The sequence below is a fragment of the Aspergillus mulundensis genome (assembly GCF_003369625.1).
Source record: "Aspergillus mulundensis strain DSM 5745 chromosome Unknown scaffold_15, whole genome shotgun sequence".
NCBI classification, from domain to species: domain Eukaryota; kingdom Fungi; phylum Ascomycota; class Eurotiomycetes; order Eurotiales; family Aspergillaceae; genus Aspergillus; species Aspergillus mulundensis.
Window position 1 is genome coordinate 520,327 of NW_020797903.1, and position 18,618 is coordinate 538,944.

General features: G+C 47.6%; 7 protein-coding genes across 7 annotated transcripts in view; 2 read left to right on the top strand and 5 right to left on the bottom strand.

Moving 5' to 3' along the window:
- DSM5745_10482 (Zn(II)2Cys6 transcription factor domain-containing protein) overlaps nucleotides 1–1,217 on the bottom strand; it is a gene marked incomplete at both ends in the record, with an annotated part of 1,776 nt that extends 559 nt beyond the window's left edge. Inside the window, 2 exons of the mRNA XM_026752498.1 lie at nucleotides 89–1,037; nucleotides 1,083–1,217. Coding sequence (XP_026598941.1) covers nucleotides 89–1,037; nucleotides 1,083–1,217 — 1,084 coding nt within the window. The remainder of the gene's footprint in view (nucleotides 1–88; nucleotides 1,038–1,082) is intronic.
- A 589-nt stretch (nucleotides 1,218–1,806) lies between these two features.
- DSM5745_10483 (uncharacterized protein) lies at nucleotides 1,807–2,956 on the bottom strand (the record flags this gene model as incomplete). Its single annotated transcript, XM_026752499.1, has 2 exons — nucleotides 1,807–2,813; nucleotides 2,881–2,956. 2 exons carry the CDS (start codon nucleotides 2,954–2,956, stop codon nucleotides 1,807–1,809), a joined length of 1,083 nt encoding a protein of 360 aa, XP_026598942.1.
- A 275-nt stretch (nucleotides 2,957–3,231) lies between these two features.
- DSM5745_10484 (uncharacterized protein) lies at nucleotides 3,232–3,627 on the bottom strand (the record flags this gene model as incomplete). Its single annotated transcript, XM_026752500.1, has 2 exons — nucleotides 3,232–3,264; nucleotides 3,319–3,627. The coding sequence occupies 2 exons, from the start codon at nucleotides 3,625–3,627 to the stop codon at nucleotides 3,232–3,234; spliced, it is 342 nt and encodes a 113-aa protein (XP_026598943.1).
- A 558-nt stretch (nucleotides 3,628–4,185) lies between these two features.
- DSM5745_10485 (uncharacterized protein) lies at nucleotides 4,186–5,922 on the top strand (the record flags this gene model as incomplete). Its single annotated transcript, XM_026752501.1, has 1 exon — nucleotides 4,186–5,922. The coding sequence occupies one exon, from the start codon at nucleotides 4,186–4,188 to the stop codon at nucleotides 5,920–5,922; it is 1,737 nt and encodes a 578-aa protein (XP_026598944.1).
- Nucleotides 5,923–6,204: 282 nt separating this feature from the next.
- On the bottom strand, nucleotides 6,205–7,605 carry DSM5745_10486 (carbon-nitrogen hydrolase family protein; the record flags this gene model as incomplete). The annotated part of the gene is made up of 5 exons (XM_026752502.1): nucleotides 6,205–6,384; nucleotides 6,459–6,503; nucleotides 6,617–6,829; nucleotides 6,923–7,413; nucleotides 7,458–7,605. The coding sequence occupies 5 exons, from the start codon at nucleotides 7,603–7,605 to the stop codon at nucleotides 6,205–6,207; spliced, it is 1,077 nt and encodes a 358-aa protein (XP_026598945.1).
- Nucleotides 7,606–14,967: 7,362 nt separating this feature from the next.
- On the bottom strand, nucleotides 14,968–16,403 carry DSM5745_10487 (uncharacterized protein; the record flags this gene model as incomplete). Its single annotated transcript, XM_026752503.1, has 5 exons — nucleotides 14,968–15,554; nucleotides 15,683–15,795; nucleotides 15,870–16,114; nucleotides 16,177–16,212; nucleotides 16,266–16,403. The coding sequence occupies 5 exons, from the start codon at nucleotides 16,401–16,403 to the stop codon at nucleotides 14,968–14,970; spliced, it is 1,119 nt and encodes a 372-aa protein (XP_026598946.1).
- A 1,437-nt stretch (nucleotides 16,404–17,840) lies between these two features.
- Nucleotides 17,841–18,589, top strand: DSM5745_10488 (uncharacterized protein; the record flags this gene model as incomplete). The annotated part of the gene is made up of 3 exons (XM_026752504.1): nucleotides 17,841–18,399; nucleotides 18,463–18,491; nucleotides 18,542–18,589. The coding sequence occupies 3 exons, from the start codon at nucleotides 17,841–17,843 to the stop codon at nucleotides 18,587–18,589; spliced, it is 636 nt and encodes a 211-aa protein (XP_026598947.1).
- Nucleotides 18,590–18,618: the final 29 nt, after the last annotated feature.

The window sequence follows — 18,618 nt, forward strand, 5'->3', positions numbered from 1 at the left end:
GGGGGGGTCAGTGGGTTTGGGGGGAAGATGCCATTCCGCAATGTGGAGAGGACGTCGAAGGCTTCGGTGCAGGCTGTTAGGGCTGGACTGGGGGGTGTGTAGAAGGCGGCTGAGGTGATGCGGTGGTGGAGCTTTGTGAATGCTGCGCTGCTGGTGGATTTGATGAGGTGGTACATTGGGTGGGTGTGGGAGGGGGGTAATGCCAGTGTGGGAGAGGAAGGGATGGGGTCCGCGTAGTCGTCCATTGAGTCCAGGGGGTCTGGGGTCGGGGTTGGGAGTTGTGGATAGCCACATGCACATGCACATGCACTTGGGCTTGAAGCTGGACTGTGACTGTGACTGGAGAGGGCGCGGATGGTAGCGCTTATACCGCGCGATATAACGATGACATCTCTCGGCGTCGAGTTGAGCCGCTTCTGTCCGTGGAACGGCTCGCTCGTGCGATTCGAGATCCAGTGGTTTACCTGCTGGCTGGACGTGACGAAGGGCACGAGGAGGGGTGGCGCAGCGAGTAATGGCTCTGCATTTGCAGCGCTTGGTCGGGATATCAACTCGCGCAGGCGCTCGCTGGCGAGGTTGTAGTGTCTGTATCCGGTCATGAGGATGTCGATGACGGTCGCGACGTCAGGCGCGGGGTCCTTGTAGATCAGATCGCAGCACATGCATGCTGCAGAGAGAGCAAGGATGGAGTGGTAGACGGTTCTGCTGCGGAGGGCCAGGGTCGGCAGGCAGATCTGGATTGCGTGGTGGTCGCGGCGGTTGTCGGTGAGGGTGCGGCTTGTGTGGTGCAGGTAGTGGTGGTAGAGGGCTGTGTCGGAGGTGTCGAGGTCTGGATGTGGATGGGCTGGGGATAGGGAGAGCTGCGAGACCTCGAAGGGTGGGGATGGTGATCCGCTGCGAGGACTGGGGGTTGGTAGGGAGAGTGACAGCTGGCTGCCCTGGTCGGTGGTCGCTGGCTGTGTTGGGGAAGTCGAGGCGTAGATGCATTTCTGCATCGTCAGGATGCATCGCGAGCAGGAGGGTTTGATTTCATCGCACTACGTTGTCAGTACTCCGCTGATACTATGGTAATTGGGACTCACCTTGATCCTCCTCCGCTTACACTCGGCACAGCCATTCCTCGACTTGCGATGGCGGCGGCGCGGGCGGAACTTGGATTGTGCTTCTAGGGTCAGCATGCTCATCTTGTTGATAGTGGTAGTGAAAACCGAAGTCATCACGGCGGACGCAGGATTTAAAGAAGTGGAGAGTGGACTCAGCCCTGTGCTCAGCCGCGCTGCCAAGCGTTGATTTGAAATCCTCACAGAGTAGGTAGACTAGGCATCTTTAGGCACTTGCTGGTCCAATCACCGGCAGATGTGGTGAGTTAGGGCTAGACTCGGCCGATCTTATTCCAAATCGTGACAGCCACATATGGTTCACCGACTTTCTCCGCATGAGAAGCCTAAATCTAGATCATCCCGGATACTACAAGTACTCGTGATGTCAACTCTGACTCGGTGAGGCTGAGGATGCGGGCCCTTGCTGCAGCTGCGCCCGGTGAGCCACGTTGGAGATTTTGTCACCGGGCGCAACATCGCTAAGTTGTGATTCAAGGTTGCCGGGTCCCGGGGCTCCGTGGGCCCGAGTTTAATGGCCAAGAATGCAACTATATTGCAATTTACTAGGTAGTCGGTTCATACAACAGTGACTTGGAGAAACTGACGGCGTAGACTCCCCGTTATGCGTTAATCGAAGCTTGGCTACAACCCATCCCTGAGCCCTAACTAATCAATCACCAGTCCAACCACTGCTCATATATGTCCATCAAGGATACGTCAAGTCCTCCTCACAAACCCTCCGAAACACCTCCTGTGTATGCCCAACAACCCTGTCCACCGCGCCCTCCTCTCTCTTCCTGCCAATACTCCCATACTGAGGAAACACCTCCCCATCCCAACTAACCCAGTAACACCCACTCCCTGCCCTCCCATCACTCCCAACCGCCACCTCCCCATCAGATCCACCAGAGGCAGCAGCAGCAGGATACCTCGTATTAGTCGCCGCAAACAAAAACCTCTCCCCGCTCTCGTCAAGCGGCACCATAAACGGCCTCAACACCACCCTCACCAATCCCCTCGACACCTTTCCCCCCGGGATATTGCGCAAGATCCCCGTATCAACGCCGCTGGGATACGCGTGGATAAACGACGTCCCAGTATGAACCTGCGCCATCGCCTCCAGGAAAAAGTTATTCATCAGCGACGCGTGGTGCCCGCATTTCGCCACGCTGAATCCGCGCTTCAGACTGAGGTCGTCGTAGTCCAGGATCGCGGAGCCGAGCCCAAACAGGGACCCGCGCACTGCGACGGCCGGGTCGAGGACGGAGATCACGCGCGAGAGGTTGGGCTTGGGACGCTCCTCCCCTCCAGCTGAAGAGTTTGTGGCTGCGGCAGAGGCAGAGGCAGATGTAAGAAGGGCCTGGAGATTCTGCACAAAGCGCATGCGCGCATAGTAGTGCAGGACGAGTTTCTTGTCGAGCCCTTCGGCGCTCTCGTCGCGCCCCCTGAGCGTCATGTGGCCGGGCGTCATGAAGAGGATGTTGACATGTTTCTCGTTTTTCGTGATTTTTTCGCAGACACTGTCGACGTTTCTGAGGAGCGAGATGTCGGATTGCAGGAATGTTGTGGTCGCTGATGGATTCAGGGTCTTTATTGTGTTGATTGCGGACTGTGCGGCGGGTGCGCTGCGGCCGATGAGGTAGATTTTTGGGGAGACGGTGTGTCGCGCTAGAGCGAGGGCTGTGGAGAGGGAGATGCCGGATGTTCCGCCGACTGTTTAGTATTGGGGCTGTTAGTGGGTGTTTATCTGGGAGGGAGGAGGATGGGGGTGGGTAGGTACCGAATACGGCGACGAGGCCCGGGCCCAGAGATTTGAGGGAGGCGTTGTGGGCGTGCACGGTGGATAGGGAGACCATTTTGCTGGTCTTAGTTTGGATATGCGCGGAAGTGTTGCGGGGAAGAAGGATTGAGGAGGGGAATGGGAATTTATATTGATTGGTGGCTGATGGCACGCAGGAATGTGGCTGACGAGAGCCACAACCCTCGCCATGACAACAACGCAGGTATCACAGACAGCGAGAAAAGCAAACATGAGAAGAGAAAAGAATCTCTATCAGATGGAATATCATCAGCCGAAACGCCCTTCCATGCTAATACATTCTGTGGCAGACAAATCCACCCATTCTATTCATCACTGATAATCCACCTTCTCCAGCTCGCGATACTATACCCATCATTAGTCCTCCACAAGTGTAATTAATGGCAAAAGCTAACATACCCCCGGCAACGCAGCACTCCGCTCATAAGGCGGCGGCGCCTCAACCCCCGGCCCTAAGCCTATCCTCTCCGCCTCCGCCTGTCTCTGAGCCCCCCGAGACCTAGACCGTCTCCGCCCGTGCCAGTACGTCCGACTAAGGACGCTCTTCTTCCGCGGCGTTTCGTCTCCGCTGGAGGTAGCGGTCTCGGCATCTAGGGCTGTTCCAGCGGACATGGAGTCGATTTCTTGGTGTGCCAGCTTCTTCTTCTCGTGCTCGTCGACGCATTTCACGGCGATGAGGATCGCGCCGATGAGGAGGAGGGAGGCCATGTTTCCAATGGTTTTGATCGAGAAGTAGAATCAGTTGGTTGGAGAGGTGGCAGTGTTGTATTCGATTGGTCTGAGTGTTTGGATATGGTATACCAGTATACCTCGCTGCTATCGACAGCACAATATATACCCGGTCGATAGCGGCAGGTGAGGCGCAGTCCTCATTTCAAATGCCACTTCTGCTTTCTTCGAGGCTGTACGGAGTACATCGTATCCATGCGTGGATAGGGCTGGATGCACACCCAACCCTCCACCTCCACCCTGGGGCAGGATCTCGACATGACTCCATGATCGTATCCGTGTACAGGCATCCGTGCCCATGCCAAGCCCTACCAAGCGTAGGTAAACGTAAACGTAAGCGTAAGCGTAAGCGTAAGCGTAAGCGTAAGCGTATTCGGAACTCTCCCGAACACGCTGTGGAGCCTGCAGGTGGACCGGTCTAGCCACCGATGCGATCGCTCCTTCCGCGAACCCTAGTATACACCAAGGAAACGCCATCGAGCTTGCACCTGCAGGCTCCATCCATATCCATCCCTGCACTTCACAGCCACGCTCACCATGCCTCTAGCCGACATAATCGTCCTCTTGATCATCAGCTACGCCATCGGCGGCAGTCGCGACAGCCTGCCCGTCTTCCTACTGGGCATGCTCCTGCTCAATTCCGCGACGGACATCCACATCCCGCCGAGCCTGCGCGACGAGCTGGACAGGAGCACAACCTGTGATCGAGCGTGTCAGCGGCGCGTGGTTGGGGGGGTGCTGTATGAGCGGGAGAACCATGCGCATGAGCCGCTGGATGCGTTTTACGCTGTACCGGTACACGGGACGTTCGATTCGGCACGACCGGGGACGGTGCTCAAGGTGGAAGCCCATACGGAGGTGGCGAAGTATACTATCCCAAGTGGATTGACGATGTCGCGGATTATGTATGCGTCGCGGTCGCTGAATGGGACCATCGTGCCTGTTTCGGCGTTCGTGCTGTGGCCGTATGTGCCGTTTGACTACGATGACCTCAACAGGCCGGACGATGCAGCGTCGAGTGCTGGAATGGGCTTTCCAATCGTTGCGTGGGCGCACGGATCCTCGGGCCTTTTTGCCCCATGCGCGCCGAGCAATTATCGCTCCCTGCAGTACAACTTTATGATGGTGTACGCGCTTGCACTGGAGGGGTTTGCCGTAATCGCGACGGACTACGCTGGGCTCGGCGTTACACTTCCTGACGGGCAGGACCATGCGTGGCTTGCTGGGCCGGCTGGGGCGGATGATGTCGCGTATGCGATTGAAGCGGCGAGGACGGCGTTCCCTGATGTCCTGCAGCGAGATGGACCTTTTGTCACGATGGGTCATTCGCAAGGTGGACATGTATCCTGGGCGTTTGCTGAGAGGATGGTGGAGCGTCCCGTCCCTGGGTATCGAGGCTCGATTGCGATTTCCCCTCCGACGGACGTGATTGAGTGGGTTCGGCGCGCGCAGAGAGCCGTTGACAAGCACTTGCACGATTCTTCTTTGACGCAGTTTCAGCTCCCGCCTTGGGTTCAGGGCGGCCTGAACATCCAGCCACGCGTTATAGCAGGTATCACAGCCGTCTACCCCGAGTACAACTATTCCGGCATGAGCGAGATCTCGTACGACCGGTGGCATCACATCCTCAAGCCGCTGCAGGGGTGCATGGCGACCGACAGCCTCGCATTCTCGTTCTCGGAGCCCAAAACCAAGAAGCACTGGACTCGAAACCGCGTTGTGAAGAAATGGGCGAAGGCTGTATCCGTAGGCGGGAAGAGGATCGAGGGTCCGTTGCTTGTGATCGCTGGCGAGGAGGATGTAGTTCCGGTTGGTATGCTTCGTGACGCTGTTCAAACGACTTGTAAGGTGTCTGAGAACCGCAATCAGAGTCTTGAGCTGGTTACGTATGAAGGGATGGGCCATTTCCCGGTCATCCAGGCGAGTAGGGCACTGTGGATGCGGTGGGTTAAGGAGCGGGTTACTGATCGTGCTGATGCTGGAGAGGACATGGCAGCCCCGGGTATGAACGGAAGTCAGAGCCATTACGTCGGAGAAAGCAGTATGCAGGGCTTGTGGATGCAGTGGGCCAATGGCTGGATTAGGCCTGGGTTTGATGGCCATGCTCAGGATATGAGGGATAGCAGAGGCAAGGAGGGAGGAGAAGGACGGAGTCACTGCGGGAGCGAGAAGGTCATGCACGGCTTCAACGCCAACTACACTGTGCACAGCACGCCGCCGAATTGGCTGGTTGGGTTGGCGCCTGTGGGCGAGGAGTGGAAGTATCTGTTGTAGTTGGCTCCACCTGATTCACCTGTCGGAGAAAGCACATGGATGGTATTCCTCATATGTATCATCAAGAAAGTATCCAAGAAATGCAACAACAATAAGACAGTATTCAAATCCAGGCGGTAAAAAGGCAGCAAAAAGTAAGAGCAAACGTAAGCAAAGGACCAAAACCCAGCGAGGCAAATCGAGATAAAGAGTTGAGATTATCCTAGGTAAACTTGGAATAGATCCTACATGCACCACCCCCTCATCCATCCGAGGTATTGGACGGTAAAAGCCGACCTCAGCTTACTCCTCCTGCTCAGCGGGCTTCGCCTCCAGCGCATCCAAAGCCTTCGACAGCCCAACCCGGTCCATGGTGCTCGTATACTTGATCCCCCCATTCACGCGGTCCTCCTCAACAACAAGGTCCTTGCGGTTGCCATCAACCAGGAGGCGGATTAGGTCGGGGCGCATGTAGTGGCCGCCCTGCACCCCAACACCATTAGCTTGCTTCTGCTTCTGCGGACTGGATGAAAGGAAGAGAGGGGCCGGGCGCTTACAAAGTCAGCTAGACTCTTGGTGAGGTGGATCTCATCGAGGTCGATCTGCGTCCAGACAATTAGGGATCCATGATTAGCATTTCCGTCCACGCGGCCCATCCCAATCCCATTGAGAGACGCCGACGGAGTGGGTAGAAGGTGAAGGAAGCAAGACGTACATCAACATAAAGCAGCCCCTGGAAATCCTTATCCGGATGCGCGACCAGGTCCTGCCCGTCCGGCGCGAAGATCCGCCCGTGCCCGTTGTAGATGTTGGGATCCTCGAGCGCCTTCCCCGGCGGCGTGTTCAGCTTGATCCCCGCCTCCGTGATGGTCTGCCAGGGCGCAAGCGTGTACGTGCCTGTTTCGATGGCGTACGCGGGTGTTACCAGCTACCACAGCCACACTAATTAGCAATTATCCACGTCCCTGCCTTGGTAGACAGAGAACCCTAGGTGCAGGTGCAGGTGGGGAAGTGGGCATACATCACAATTCGCCTCCGCAACATTCGTATACGGATCCGGATACACCAGCGTCTCCTTTCCCGGATACAGCGGCCACGCCGCAACATGCACCTGCTCGCCCAGAGCCGCCGCATAGCTCTTCATGAACGGGTTCATGTTCTCCCAGCAATTGAGGTGCCCCAGGCGTCCGATCTCCGTCTGCACGACGGACGCCGTGGTGTCGCCGGTCCCGTCGCCGAAGACCAGGCGCTCGACGTGCGTTGCGCGGATCTTGCGCCGGTGGTTGAGGATTTCGCCGGTCGGCGAGATCAGGATTTGTGTGGTGTACAGGCTGGCCAGGTCGAGTTCGGAGTAGCCCAGGCTCACGAAGATTTTGTTGGACCGGGCGGCGGTTCGGATGCGTGTCATTTGCGGGCTGTTGGAGGGGAGGGAGTTCTCGCGGTATTTTTTTAGGAGGGGCAGGGATTCCTGATAGTTGACTTTCCACATCCAGTAGGGGTAGCCCGGGATCCCTGGTCTGTTAGAAGGTGGGGGCTTTGGGGGGGAGGAGACGGACAGAGTTCTGGGAAGGCGATGAATTTGCAGCCGTTCGCGCCGGCCTCGTTGATCCAGTGGATGGTGCGGCGGACGGATTCCTCGAGGTCGAACCAGCCCGGTTCGGCGTTGACGGCGGCGGCCTTGTACTTCTTGAGGACGGGGGGCATGGTGAATGGTCGGGATAGTTCCCACTTGGTACTTGAGAGCGGTAGGGAAGTGAGAATCGGGCTGATGAGAGATGGTGAGGACCGAAAGTAGAAGTAGAAGACCATCCTGCCTCCAGCTCTTTATACTCTCCTCCCTGCCTGATCTGTATCACGTTAGATGTACCTCCAGTAGGCCCACTGCTCGGCCTCTAACGCCAGCCGGTTTCCCGGCACAACCCTGGCTGCCAGGGATACTGCCACCCGGCGCGATGCAACCGCACAGTGCGCTGCGCATAGTGTAGCATAATAACCGCGGACCACCTAGGTCCTATTAATCTAAATTATAAAAATCTTGCGCGCTGCGCGAACTACCTAGGCCCCTGGCTAATAAAATATAATAATTACCCGGCGGCCCCTAGGTGTAAAAATAGGAAACTAGTTTACTTATTTAAAAAAAAGCTTAATAGCGTGCGTTATTATAATACTTATTAGTACTAAAACATGCATGCCCAGGCTAATACTAATACCTAGCTTTAGGCTAAAACTAAGTAATTTTTACCCTAAAAAAACCCTTAAAAGCATGCTATAAAAAAGCTAAAGGTAAACAAGCAGGGCTTTATAATAATTACTAACTACTGCACCTTGTGGTTTAATACCTTTACTAGTAATTAAAACCTTAAATAACTTTTTATTAAATTAATCTTGCCCGCCCTAGCCAGCACAGGCATGCCTTTTTTACCTTAAGTAATAAAAGTTAACGCTAAATCCCCCTTTAAGCTTTAATAATAAAGTACTAAAAAAAAACCGTGGTAATTACTACTAAAATAACACCTAGTAATAATAGGATTTTACTATTTACTAAATTAATATAAGTAAATTTATACCTAGCTATATTATAATCTTATAACTAGCCTATAAATAAGGCTATAATATTACTTATATTTAAAAACCCTGGACCACCGCAGGCATAAAAACTTAAAATTACCTAATATATAAGTATTACATGCTAGTAAATACCTAAAATAACCGCAAGAACTAGCTAAAAAAGCACCTTAAAATACTTACCTATATTTATAAAAGGGGAATGCTATATATTAAATAATATTACCTAATATAAAGCTAGGACATGCTATAGCTTATAATAAATAATATTAAGGTTTTAAATATATACTAAAAACTAACTACCTATAAAATAATAAACTACCTAGTTATATTAATCCCTACCCTAAACTATATAATTAATAGGGATTTTAATATTACTTATAATACCTTTAAGCCCGGGGTAAATAACCTATATTATAATAGCAAGATTACTAGGTAGGCTAGTAATAATAATATTAATTATATTAATAAGCTAGGTATAACTATATACAAAGCTAGCTATATTTTTAACCTAACCTTTTTAAATATTTTTTTTACCCGCATGCTAGTAATGCCCAAGCTATATAATAGCTTTAATTACTAAACTTTAATTACTATAATACTAGGGCGCGGGAAAAAAACACTAAAATAATATTATTATAATATACTAAACTATAAGCTTAAGCGCCTGGCTAGGCTAGTAAAAAATAAAATAATATTTTTTTTTTAACCTAGGGAACTTAAAAATATAAAAATATTAAATTAATATACTAAATCCCTTAATAATATTATTATAAAAGCTATACAAGTAATTAATAAATACCCTAACCTAGGGAGTTATAGCGCCCCTTAGTAATTAATTAAATATATAAAGAATTACTAAGCCTGGGTGGTAAACCTTACCTTAAAATAAAAAAAGTAGTTTTTAGCTATAGTTTACAGGACTAAGTATGTGTATTAAACTAAAATAATTAATAATATTAAAAATAACTAAAAATTATATTAAATAATAACATGGTATAAGCTAGAGCCTAGGCTTAAGGCTCCCCTATTATTAATAAATAATAAAGTAATTAAAAACACGCGGGAAAAAACTAATATTTTACAAAAGATAATACTAAAGTATTTTAGTATAAATAATAACTTAAACTTTAATCCCCTAGCGCTGGAATACTAGCAGGGTAATAAGTATTTTTACTAGCTAAAAAAAATTTTATTAAAAAAGGTTAAAAAAAATATTATTAATATAAGCAGCACCTCTCCCAGGGCGGACTAGGTAATAATTTATATTTTAAAAGCTTACTAAAAATATATTAGGCAGGCCATACACGGGCTATATAACTAATACTTATAATTAAAATACTTTTTTTTATTATAAAAGCTCGCGGAGGTAGTAATACTTTTAAAAAGTAGTAAAAAAAATAAGTTTTTACCTTAATCCTGGCGCCCTATAACGCTACTCTTAATATTAAAAAAGGGACTTAAATAAATTATAATATATTATATTACTTTTACTACGCTAGTATAAGGGGTACTAAACCTATAATAATATAATGTTTTACCCAAGCGCTTAGTTATAAACTTAATAGCCTTTTTTACCTATAATATAAAAATAGTATTTTTATAAAACTAAAAGGTTACTATAATTATTATAAATATTTTAGGTACCTTTAATACTATTTTATTATAATACCTACTTTAATAAATAATAAAGCAAGGCTAGCCTCGCGCGCTTTTAACCTTAATTATAAGTTTTTTTAATAAATAAAGTATAAAAGTACGCCTAAAATTTACTATAATAATAATATACCTAGTATACTATAATACACCGCAAGGCTTGCCCCTTTTTTTAATATTATTTTTATTATATATTATTAAGCTACTACTAGTAAACCTAATTTTATATTTTAATTATATAAATAACTTTTACCTTAGCCGCGCAAGTAACTCCCTTTATATAAATTATAAGCTTTTAATAAAAAATATTTATAGCATGCTAGCCTAGGGGGATTAAAATAAGGTAGCTTTTATATTTAAAAAGCTAGAAATATTATATATTATCTAAAAATAGCATAATAAGTTACTCTTGCTAGTAATTAATAACTAGCTAATAATTACTTTTATTACCATAGTGCTAGGCTAAAAATAGCCTGTGCTATACTAGCTAGGTATTTTTTTTAATAAATAACTTTTTTAATATTAATATATTATTAAATAAGTAGCTAAAGCCCGCGTGGTAGCTTAATATATTTATAATTTAGTATATATAGTACATGGCCCGCCTGTAAACTTACTTTATAAAATAATTATTACTTATATTATTTCTAGCTTATTATATAATATAAAGGCATGGTATAATAGTAAAACTAAACTTAAAAAACATGCACAAGATCTAAAAGTTAACACTTAACTAGGCTAGTATATTAAAGTAATTAAAAAAACCCTAGCACTGGCCGCTCGCGGTATACTTTTAGTTTTTTAAATAATACTTATAATAATTTTTTTTAGGGATACTAGGCTTTTCTTTATAATAGTAATATTAAAAAAAGCATGATTATATTTTACCTTAAGGCTAAGGCTAGTTAATAACTAAAACCCACTAGTAATATAAGTAATATTACCTAAGATCTTGCGTGGTTAAGGCGCTAGCTTATGCTAAAAACTTAAAATAAAAATATAAATAGTAGAAGTGCTTTTCCTAAAAACTCCTAGGCTAATTTTAGCCTACTTTTACTACTTCTAGGGATACCTAAAAAATCCCACTAGTAATAAGGCTAAGAAGCTAGCTGTGAAAAAGTTTAAGTAATAATAATAGGCACTACTAATAATAAAAATAATAATTTTTAGCAATAGTTTTAAATAAATATACTAAAAAATTTATTATATAAGCTATAGCTTTATAATATACCATGGATAACACCTTTAGGCACAGGAACTATTAATAATTAATATTTAATTTTATATATATAATACTAAAACTATTAGCATGCTTTAAAAACTAAAAATAGTAATTAAAAAGCTTTTTAAAGCACCATGCTACTAGCTTTATATTAATAATACCTTAGTAATTTAGTGCGCGCGCGGGCAGCCTTTATTATTTTTAAACTAGGCCTTTTAAGCACTATACTAGCTTATAAACTAATATATAGTTTGTTTATAATAGTCCCCCGGCTATATAAATATTAAAAAAAATAAGTTAGTAAATAAACTAGCTAACAAGGCAGCCTTTGTAAAGGCATAACTTTTAAATACTAATTTTTTAAAGGCTTAGCCTACTATAAATAAAGTATATAGCCTATATAAGTAGATGCGCTATATAGCCTAAACTAAATAATAAAAAGGCATGTTTATAAAACTATTTACCTAGTACAGGCAATGGCTTATTACTAAGGCAAAGCCTTATTAGGTTAAGCTATTACTAAAGCTAGTGCTAAAATAACTAGTCCTGTATTATTAGCTCGCGCTTAGGTTTTTATATAGGGACTTTAAGTAATACCACAAGTGCTTTTAATATAAAAATACTAGGCTTATTTACTCCTGCGGGATAAGCAAGAGCCCTAAATACCTAGTTTTTTACTATTATTTTAAATAGTGCTTTTTATAATAGCCCTAGTGTTTTATAATACTATTAATAATTAAGGCTAAGGCCCTAAAGTACCTTTATAAACTAAAGCCTAAAGGCTTTATATTTTTACTTAAAATTATAAACTTTTATAAGTTTATTTATCCCCGCTAGGGCACCCCGCGCCCTGGCACCACTAAAATTACCTAGCTTAATATTAAATAGTTTTTTTTCTTGTTTTACTACGCTTTTTTTTTTTTTTTTATTTTATTTTAAACACCTTTTTTTAATATAACTAGCTCCGGCTAACATATTTTTTTTATAATAGGGCAGGCCCCTAAGACCTTTTGTAACTAAAACCCTAAACGCGTAATAAATAATACCTGCTAATAGCTATATATAGGAATAGTATATAAAAAATAGGTGCTAGTTTATAAGCTTTAGCAAGAGTTGCCCTTTAAAATAAAAAACCTTTTTATATATAGACTATTTAGTTAGGCTACTTACCCTGCGGCGGCACGCCCCCATACCCCAAGGGAGGTCCAGAATAATAGGCGTACGCCTAACGATCCCCGGGGCGTTAAATATCACTACTACTACTACTACTGCTCGGCCTCTGCATCGGGGTCTGGGTATGGCGTGGTGTCTACCCCGGGATTTGGAATGGAGATCAGGGCTTTGGTATGATACAGTGGGTCGGCACAAACCCCGATTCTTCAGCGGCAGCCACAGCCTTAGCAGGGATTGCTGCGGGCCTGACAGGCTTACCTGGGGGCCTAATCGTACCATAGACTTCCGGGCCGCTCCGCTGCACCAGTTGATTGTCAACCGTTGATTCCTGAGCTCGTCAGCCGGGATCTGCTTTTCGGAGCCCGGCAGAGCGGAGTGGAAGTTTCCGTCTCACACCACAGGACAGTTCAAGTTCCATACTGCCAGAACTTACTATTGTCGTCTGCAAGCGGCGTTACACGGCGTTGAGGGCTGCCGTGCATGATCTGATGCAGCAAACCCCGGATTACTTATCTTCAAAGCCCGGGGTACGGACCGTTGGGAAACCGCGACAACTACAGTTTCAGCACCAGTGCCCGTTTCCGAATCTCGCCGGACTCGTTTGGGACCTCGGGACTCTATCACCGTAAAGTCCAGGTAAACCCCGATTGCACATTCGCCGCCTTGTGCAGTGGCACTTCAGTTCGAGGTACTATAACAACTAAACGACGAATAGCGGAGATCGACGTCCTCACACGAAGAGCGTCCTAGACAACTGATATGGAATTTGGACAGTGGATGGTTGTTCTCGTTAGGAGGTTGTCGAACGAGAGGTATGAAGATCTGGCCCCGGGGCCTTCCAAATCCGAAATCAAACACAATCTCCAGCTGTCTCATCTCCAGCTGTATCCGGTCGTTGCCATCCGTCAGCGCCTACTAATGATACAAGAAACATTGGAGAGCCGACTTTTGTGCGAGAAGGAATAGCTCAGGTGAAGTTTGTTGTGCGGGATGCGTTTTAATGCCTCATATACAGGTACATTGATTTACTTCCCATCGCTGCGATGGTTTGCTGATGCTTAGGCTTCGGGGGAATGCCTGCCAGTTTTTGTTCTTTTTTTCTGTATGGCTATGACACCTAGTTGGCCTGGCCGCGGAGCCGTTCAGCATCCCGCAGTCAAGTCCGTCTATCCAATATATGTAATCACAGTTTTTAGTTTATTGGTAACGTGCTACCGCGCAGGATCTATTCTTTATGTCTTAAGGCAGCAATCTGTGCTTTTTATTAGATAGGCGGCTCCGCAAGCAGCGCTCTCCGTGAGAAACCACTATAGACTTACCATGCCTAGGTACTTTTAGTGTTAAAATCTTTTATAATAGATAATTGGAATGCGCACTCCTTTAAAGTTAGATGGATGCAGCATGTTGCACTTTACCATAGTGTAGGTATAATTGTATTCAATTCAATTTATCTCATATCCTCGATGTACTGGGCTTAAAAGAATAAATAGAATCTGGATACTGCTGTATACTAGTAATGTTCTTGCTCTAAACAGGCCAGTCCGTGTTTATATTCCATCTTGGTAAAAGGTTCATGCCACGGCCTTAAACAAAGACCTACCAAGTCCTACAAGGTACCCAGGCCATATCAGTCGGCTCTTACTCCCCGGCCCCCTAAAATCCTTCACACTCTCAGCCTGCTTACTTAACAGCACCTGATTTACCTGCGCCCTAACACCCACAAGACCCCTCCGCCTTGCAAGATCCTTTGTATCGCGCTTATCCCTTATGCCTCCGTGTTCCGTTCCCAATGCCCCCTGGAAGCCCAAGCAAGGTCTGGCATCATTGTGGTCTACTGGTTCGTGTGCGGTGAGCGGGTGAAGGACATATATGGATGTGATTGGAAAGTTAAGATTTAATATAAAGGCCGAGCGAGACTTAACTTTATAGCCGGGAGTTAGGGTGATAAATAAATAAGAAACTCATGGATGCGGGCGTAGAGGCACAAGACACTCTGGTACGGGCTAGAGGAATTAATCGACGCCATTCCTTACCCCAGCCTAATTGCCTCGTACTGCACAAATGGAAGCACTCGGGCTTTTCCGTCCAACTGACATTCTTGCCTTGGTAGCACGACTAAACACTATCAATAATTGCTCCGATCTTTACTAGGATGGAAATCCGGAATTATACACGCCCTAGTCAATGGCGATAATGAAACAGGGCTATGGAAATGTCATCCATGGCCACAGATAAGGCACTTAAGGTTAGGTAGGTTACGGCTCAAAATAGATTCAAATCTGCGGGAATCCTTGTATAAGGGCGGGATAGTCAGTTAAAAATGGTAGGACTTGGTCCCAATTGGGTTTATGGGTGTACACTTAGTCAACCAGGGTGTATACTCTGACCTCCTTCAACACGCTGCTAAAGTCCATATCAATCTTTCAGAGCAAGCTCGCTCTCCGATCACTTTAAGGCACAAACGCACTATCCTCACAAGGCGGCACAAACAGTTCCAAGTCCTCCGGATACACCACCCCATCGGGGCCCGTAACATCAACCCGATTCGCCGCAGGCCCCTGCCCATTACTATAGATAAACGTGAACGGCAGAAACTCGCCAGCCACCAACTCATACGCGGCATAATTATCCACGCCCTCGATGCCCAGCGGCGTCGCAGCCCCATCCACATTCCCATCGGTATACGTCGCGTACGCCTTGCTCCCACCCCACCAGAACCCCGCGTTGTCCTGCCACTTCGCGGTCTCCGACGCAATCGGCGAATGCACGACGTACGGCCCGGGAACACGCGCGAACATGAACCCCTGGAATACGACCGTCCATTGCGAGCAGTCTGTTGCCGCGGACTGGCCGGGGAGTTGGCAGAGCGCGGCGCCCGTAGGCCAGTTTGGTGACTCGAAGTTGATGTTGCGTGTTAGGCCCGTGGTTAGGTAGGAGGTGTTGCCGAGCCAGTGCGATGTGCTGTAGCCGCCGCCGCCGAGGCCGGTTGTGGCGCTGTTGTAGTTGTAGGCGTTGAGGTATTGGTAGTAGTTTAGGCCTGGGGTTGTTAGCGAAGTGTACCCTATGGTAGGGCACCTTAGGTGTGAGAAGGAAGGGAATGGCCCAGAGAGGTCCAGCACAGCACAGCCCCGGGCCTGGGGCTGGGCTTGCAGTACTTGGACGCACCGTTGAAGCTCGTGGGCGTCGGCTGCACCCAGGTCTCTGTCACTGTCTGCGTCGAGATCGGAGTCGTTGTTTCGGTGAGAACTCCGCTTGTCGTGGTTGTGACTGTGCTTGTCCTGCGCCATTCCCGCCGTTAGCAAGCCGCAAGATATAGGTCACAAATGTATCAAGTCAGTTAAGCATAGCATACGCAAGAACAAAGTCCCCCTCAACCCTCGTGCAGGGACCATCGGCCACCGTGGGCTGGATGATCGTCACGCTTGAACATCCGGTCGGCAGAAGTGGTGGAATGGTAATCTGGGGCTTTGCTTCGCGGATGGCGAGCGTACTTCCGTCCAAACCCAAAGACGGGTATGCTGTGAGTGTTGTTGCGGTGCTGAGGCAGGTTACGGAGGTTGGGGTGTAGACTGTTGTGCGGGATTGGGCTATCGAGACCTATTTTGGTTTCTTTAGCTGAAAAGAAGATAGGATAGATAATGCTGGGAATGTGAGCTTACGCTGGTCGGTGCGGTTACGGTTGTAGTGCTTGTGCCCTAGGGGCATAAGGTTAGTTAAATAATCCTCAAAGTGATATCAACTTGCGTACCGAAGTTATAGTGCTGGTCGAGGTGACGGTGTAGGTTCCCGCGAGCGAGAAGGTGGTGGTTGATGCGCAGAACGGCCAGGGGAAGGGGAGTTGGGCGGTGCATGAAGCGAGAAGCATGAAGAAGATAAGCGGCTTCATGATGAAGATCAGAGACAATGTACCGGATCAAGCTTCTCAGCAGTGGTTCAATTGGATGTTTGGTACAGCATATACACATGGTTTACGGGAGGGGAGCCGTTATTTATATCCCTTGCTTTCCACTTGGAACATTGCATGAAGCGGCTGAAGAAGAGGTCCCATCGACTGTCCCAAGGTTCTGGCGGAAATATGATCTGCGAAGGAATGTGCCATAACTGGGGTTGTTGCATACCTCGGAAGACCCAGGTACGCGCCCTCAGCCAGCCATCGCCTACAACGCTGCCGGTCCGGTTTGAAATGTTCAAATCCCTCCTTGTTCTGTTAAAGTAGCTGTGCGTCCATGGATAAAAGCCCTGGTGTAATGTACTTATATATCTTCTTCGTGCTAGAGTTTCTCCCAGGCCACAATCAATTTGGGCTTCGAGCAAATACCCTGGGGTAGGAGGACAAGTGTCTACCTTTGCAAATTTCTTGACCCAAGGCCGAGCTGTGGAACCCATGGTTACTTTTAACCAAGCTGACTATTCCTCCAGCCCTGGAGAGATATGGTATCCTGTGTCACGCGCCCATCTATACGACGCCTGTGTGCCTTGACCTGCAGATATGCATGGGCGGAACATGCAGTCGCAGCATTCAGCTAGCCACCATGGCCCCTGGATGTTTTCTAGGTACCGCTTCGGTGCCGTAAGACGACTTAGCCCCTGGCCGTGCCGTAGCAGCAGTTTGTTTACTCCCGGTTGAATCGAGTGCCGGGAAAATCCCGACATCGCCAGAATTCAATGAATAGAACACCGGCTGGTACCCTTACTGTTTCAGCTGTTGATGTACACAATGTGTGGTCTGTCGGCAATGGTGGAAGGTCCAACCCACCCAGGGCCTGCCATGCGGTGGGAGCTCCCTACCTACTACTTCCTCCGGAGGGCGGCGCAAGCTGACTTTCTTCACCAGATGCAGTTTTCTCACCTGTTATTGTATCTGTTATTGTATGATGAAACTCTGGTGTACTGTAAACAAACACGTGACGCACAATACGTGTCTCTACCCCGCAACGCGCTCTTCTCTTTCCTCCAGCATCAACAACTCACCAGCAACATCTGACAAAACGCATCTCCTTCATCTGCCCAATGAAGTCCTCCTCAATATCTTCCATTCAATACTAACTATCGGCGATGCTTGCCGTTTCGCCGCGTCCTGTCCCCAGATCTACGCCCTTTCGGTGGGCAGCACAGCAGGATCAACATCCTGAGATCGGCAGCAAACGTGCCTCGGAAGCCCGACTATCATCTCGAAGATGCATTCTCAGGTACATCTTCATGCCGCTGTATGTCTTTGGTAGCTAAATGGCCTAGTGCTGGTCAGACAGCCACCGTCTAGCTGGTGGCTTCGAAGAGGCGGATCCTACACGCTTCTTGACATTGACTGGAGCCCTGATGCAGAATGGCTCACTCGAGCATGCTTGATCTTTCTGTAATTCAAGATACCGCTCCAGACCTTGAATTTCCCGCAGTGCTGGATAGATTTCTCCAGCAATTCGACCAGATGGATGATTTGTTCTGGGTTGACGGGCATTGGAGTCGAATGCTTCTCGTCTGTGCAGTCAAGCTTCAAAGAGATATCCTGCAAGCCCTAGATCAAACCACTATTACCGATTTGTCTAGCCAGACTACGGTTATTGCCCTGGCCCGACTTTCCTTTCGGCTGCTGGATTCTCATGATGCACAGCACTGGCCGACTGTCTTGCATGTACTTGCGATCCCCAAGTCCACCCGCGAAACACTGCACATTGATGACCAGCTGTTAGCTCCAGTAAGGGAGGCAGCCTACTCGCTGGATCCACTCCTCAACGACCTTACCCGTTACTTCTATGTTTGCACAAAAGGCGGTATCATCATGAGCCATCGCTGGGTTGAACGGAGCTATGCGGAACAGATCAGTCATTGCCCGGTGGCTTTGGAAGCCGCCCGCAAGATACATGATATATGGGTGCTAGACGTCGGTATGTTTCACCTTTGCGAATCTAAATGTAGTTTCTAATCTTGCTGTTGGATAAAGGAGACAGACGATATAACAACATTCCAGAGCCCAGAGGTATAGATGGCTTTCTGACAATTTTCGATGAGTTTAAGGCTGATGGCTAGGTGGTGGATCGCTCTGGCTTCGTGCAAAATGACTTTATCCCGGTGTAAGGCAAGAACTGCACAGATCGCTGGCCAGG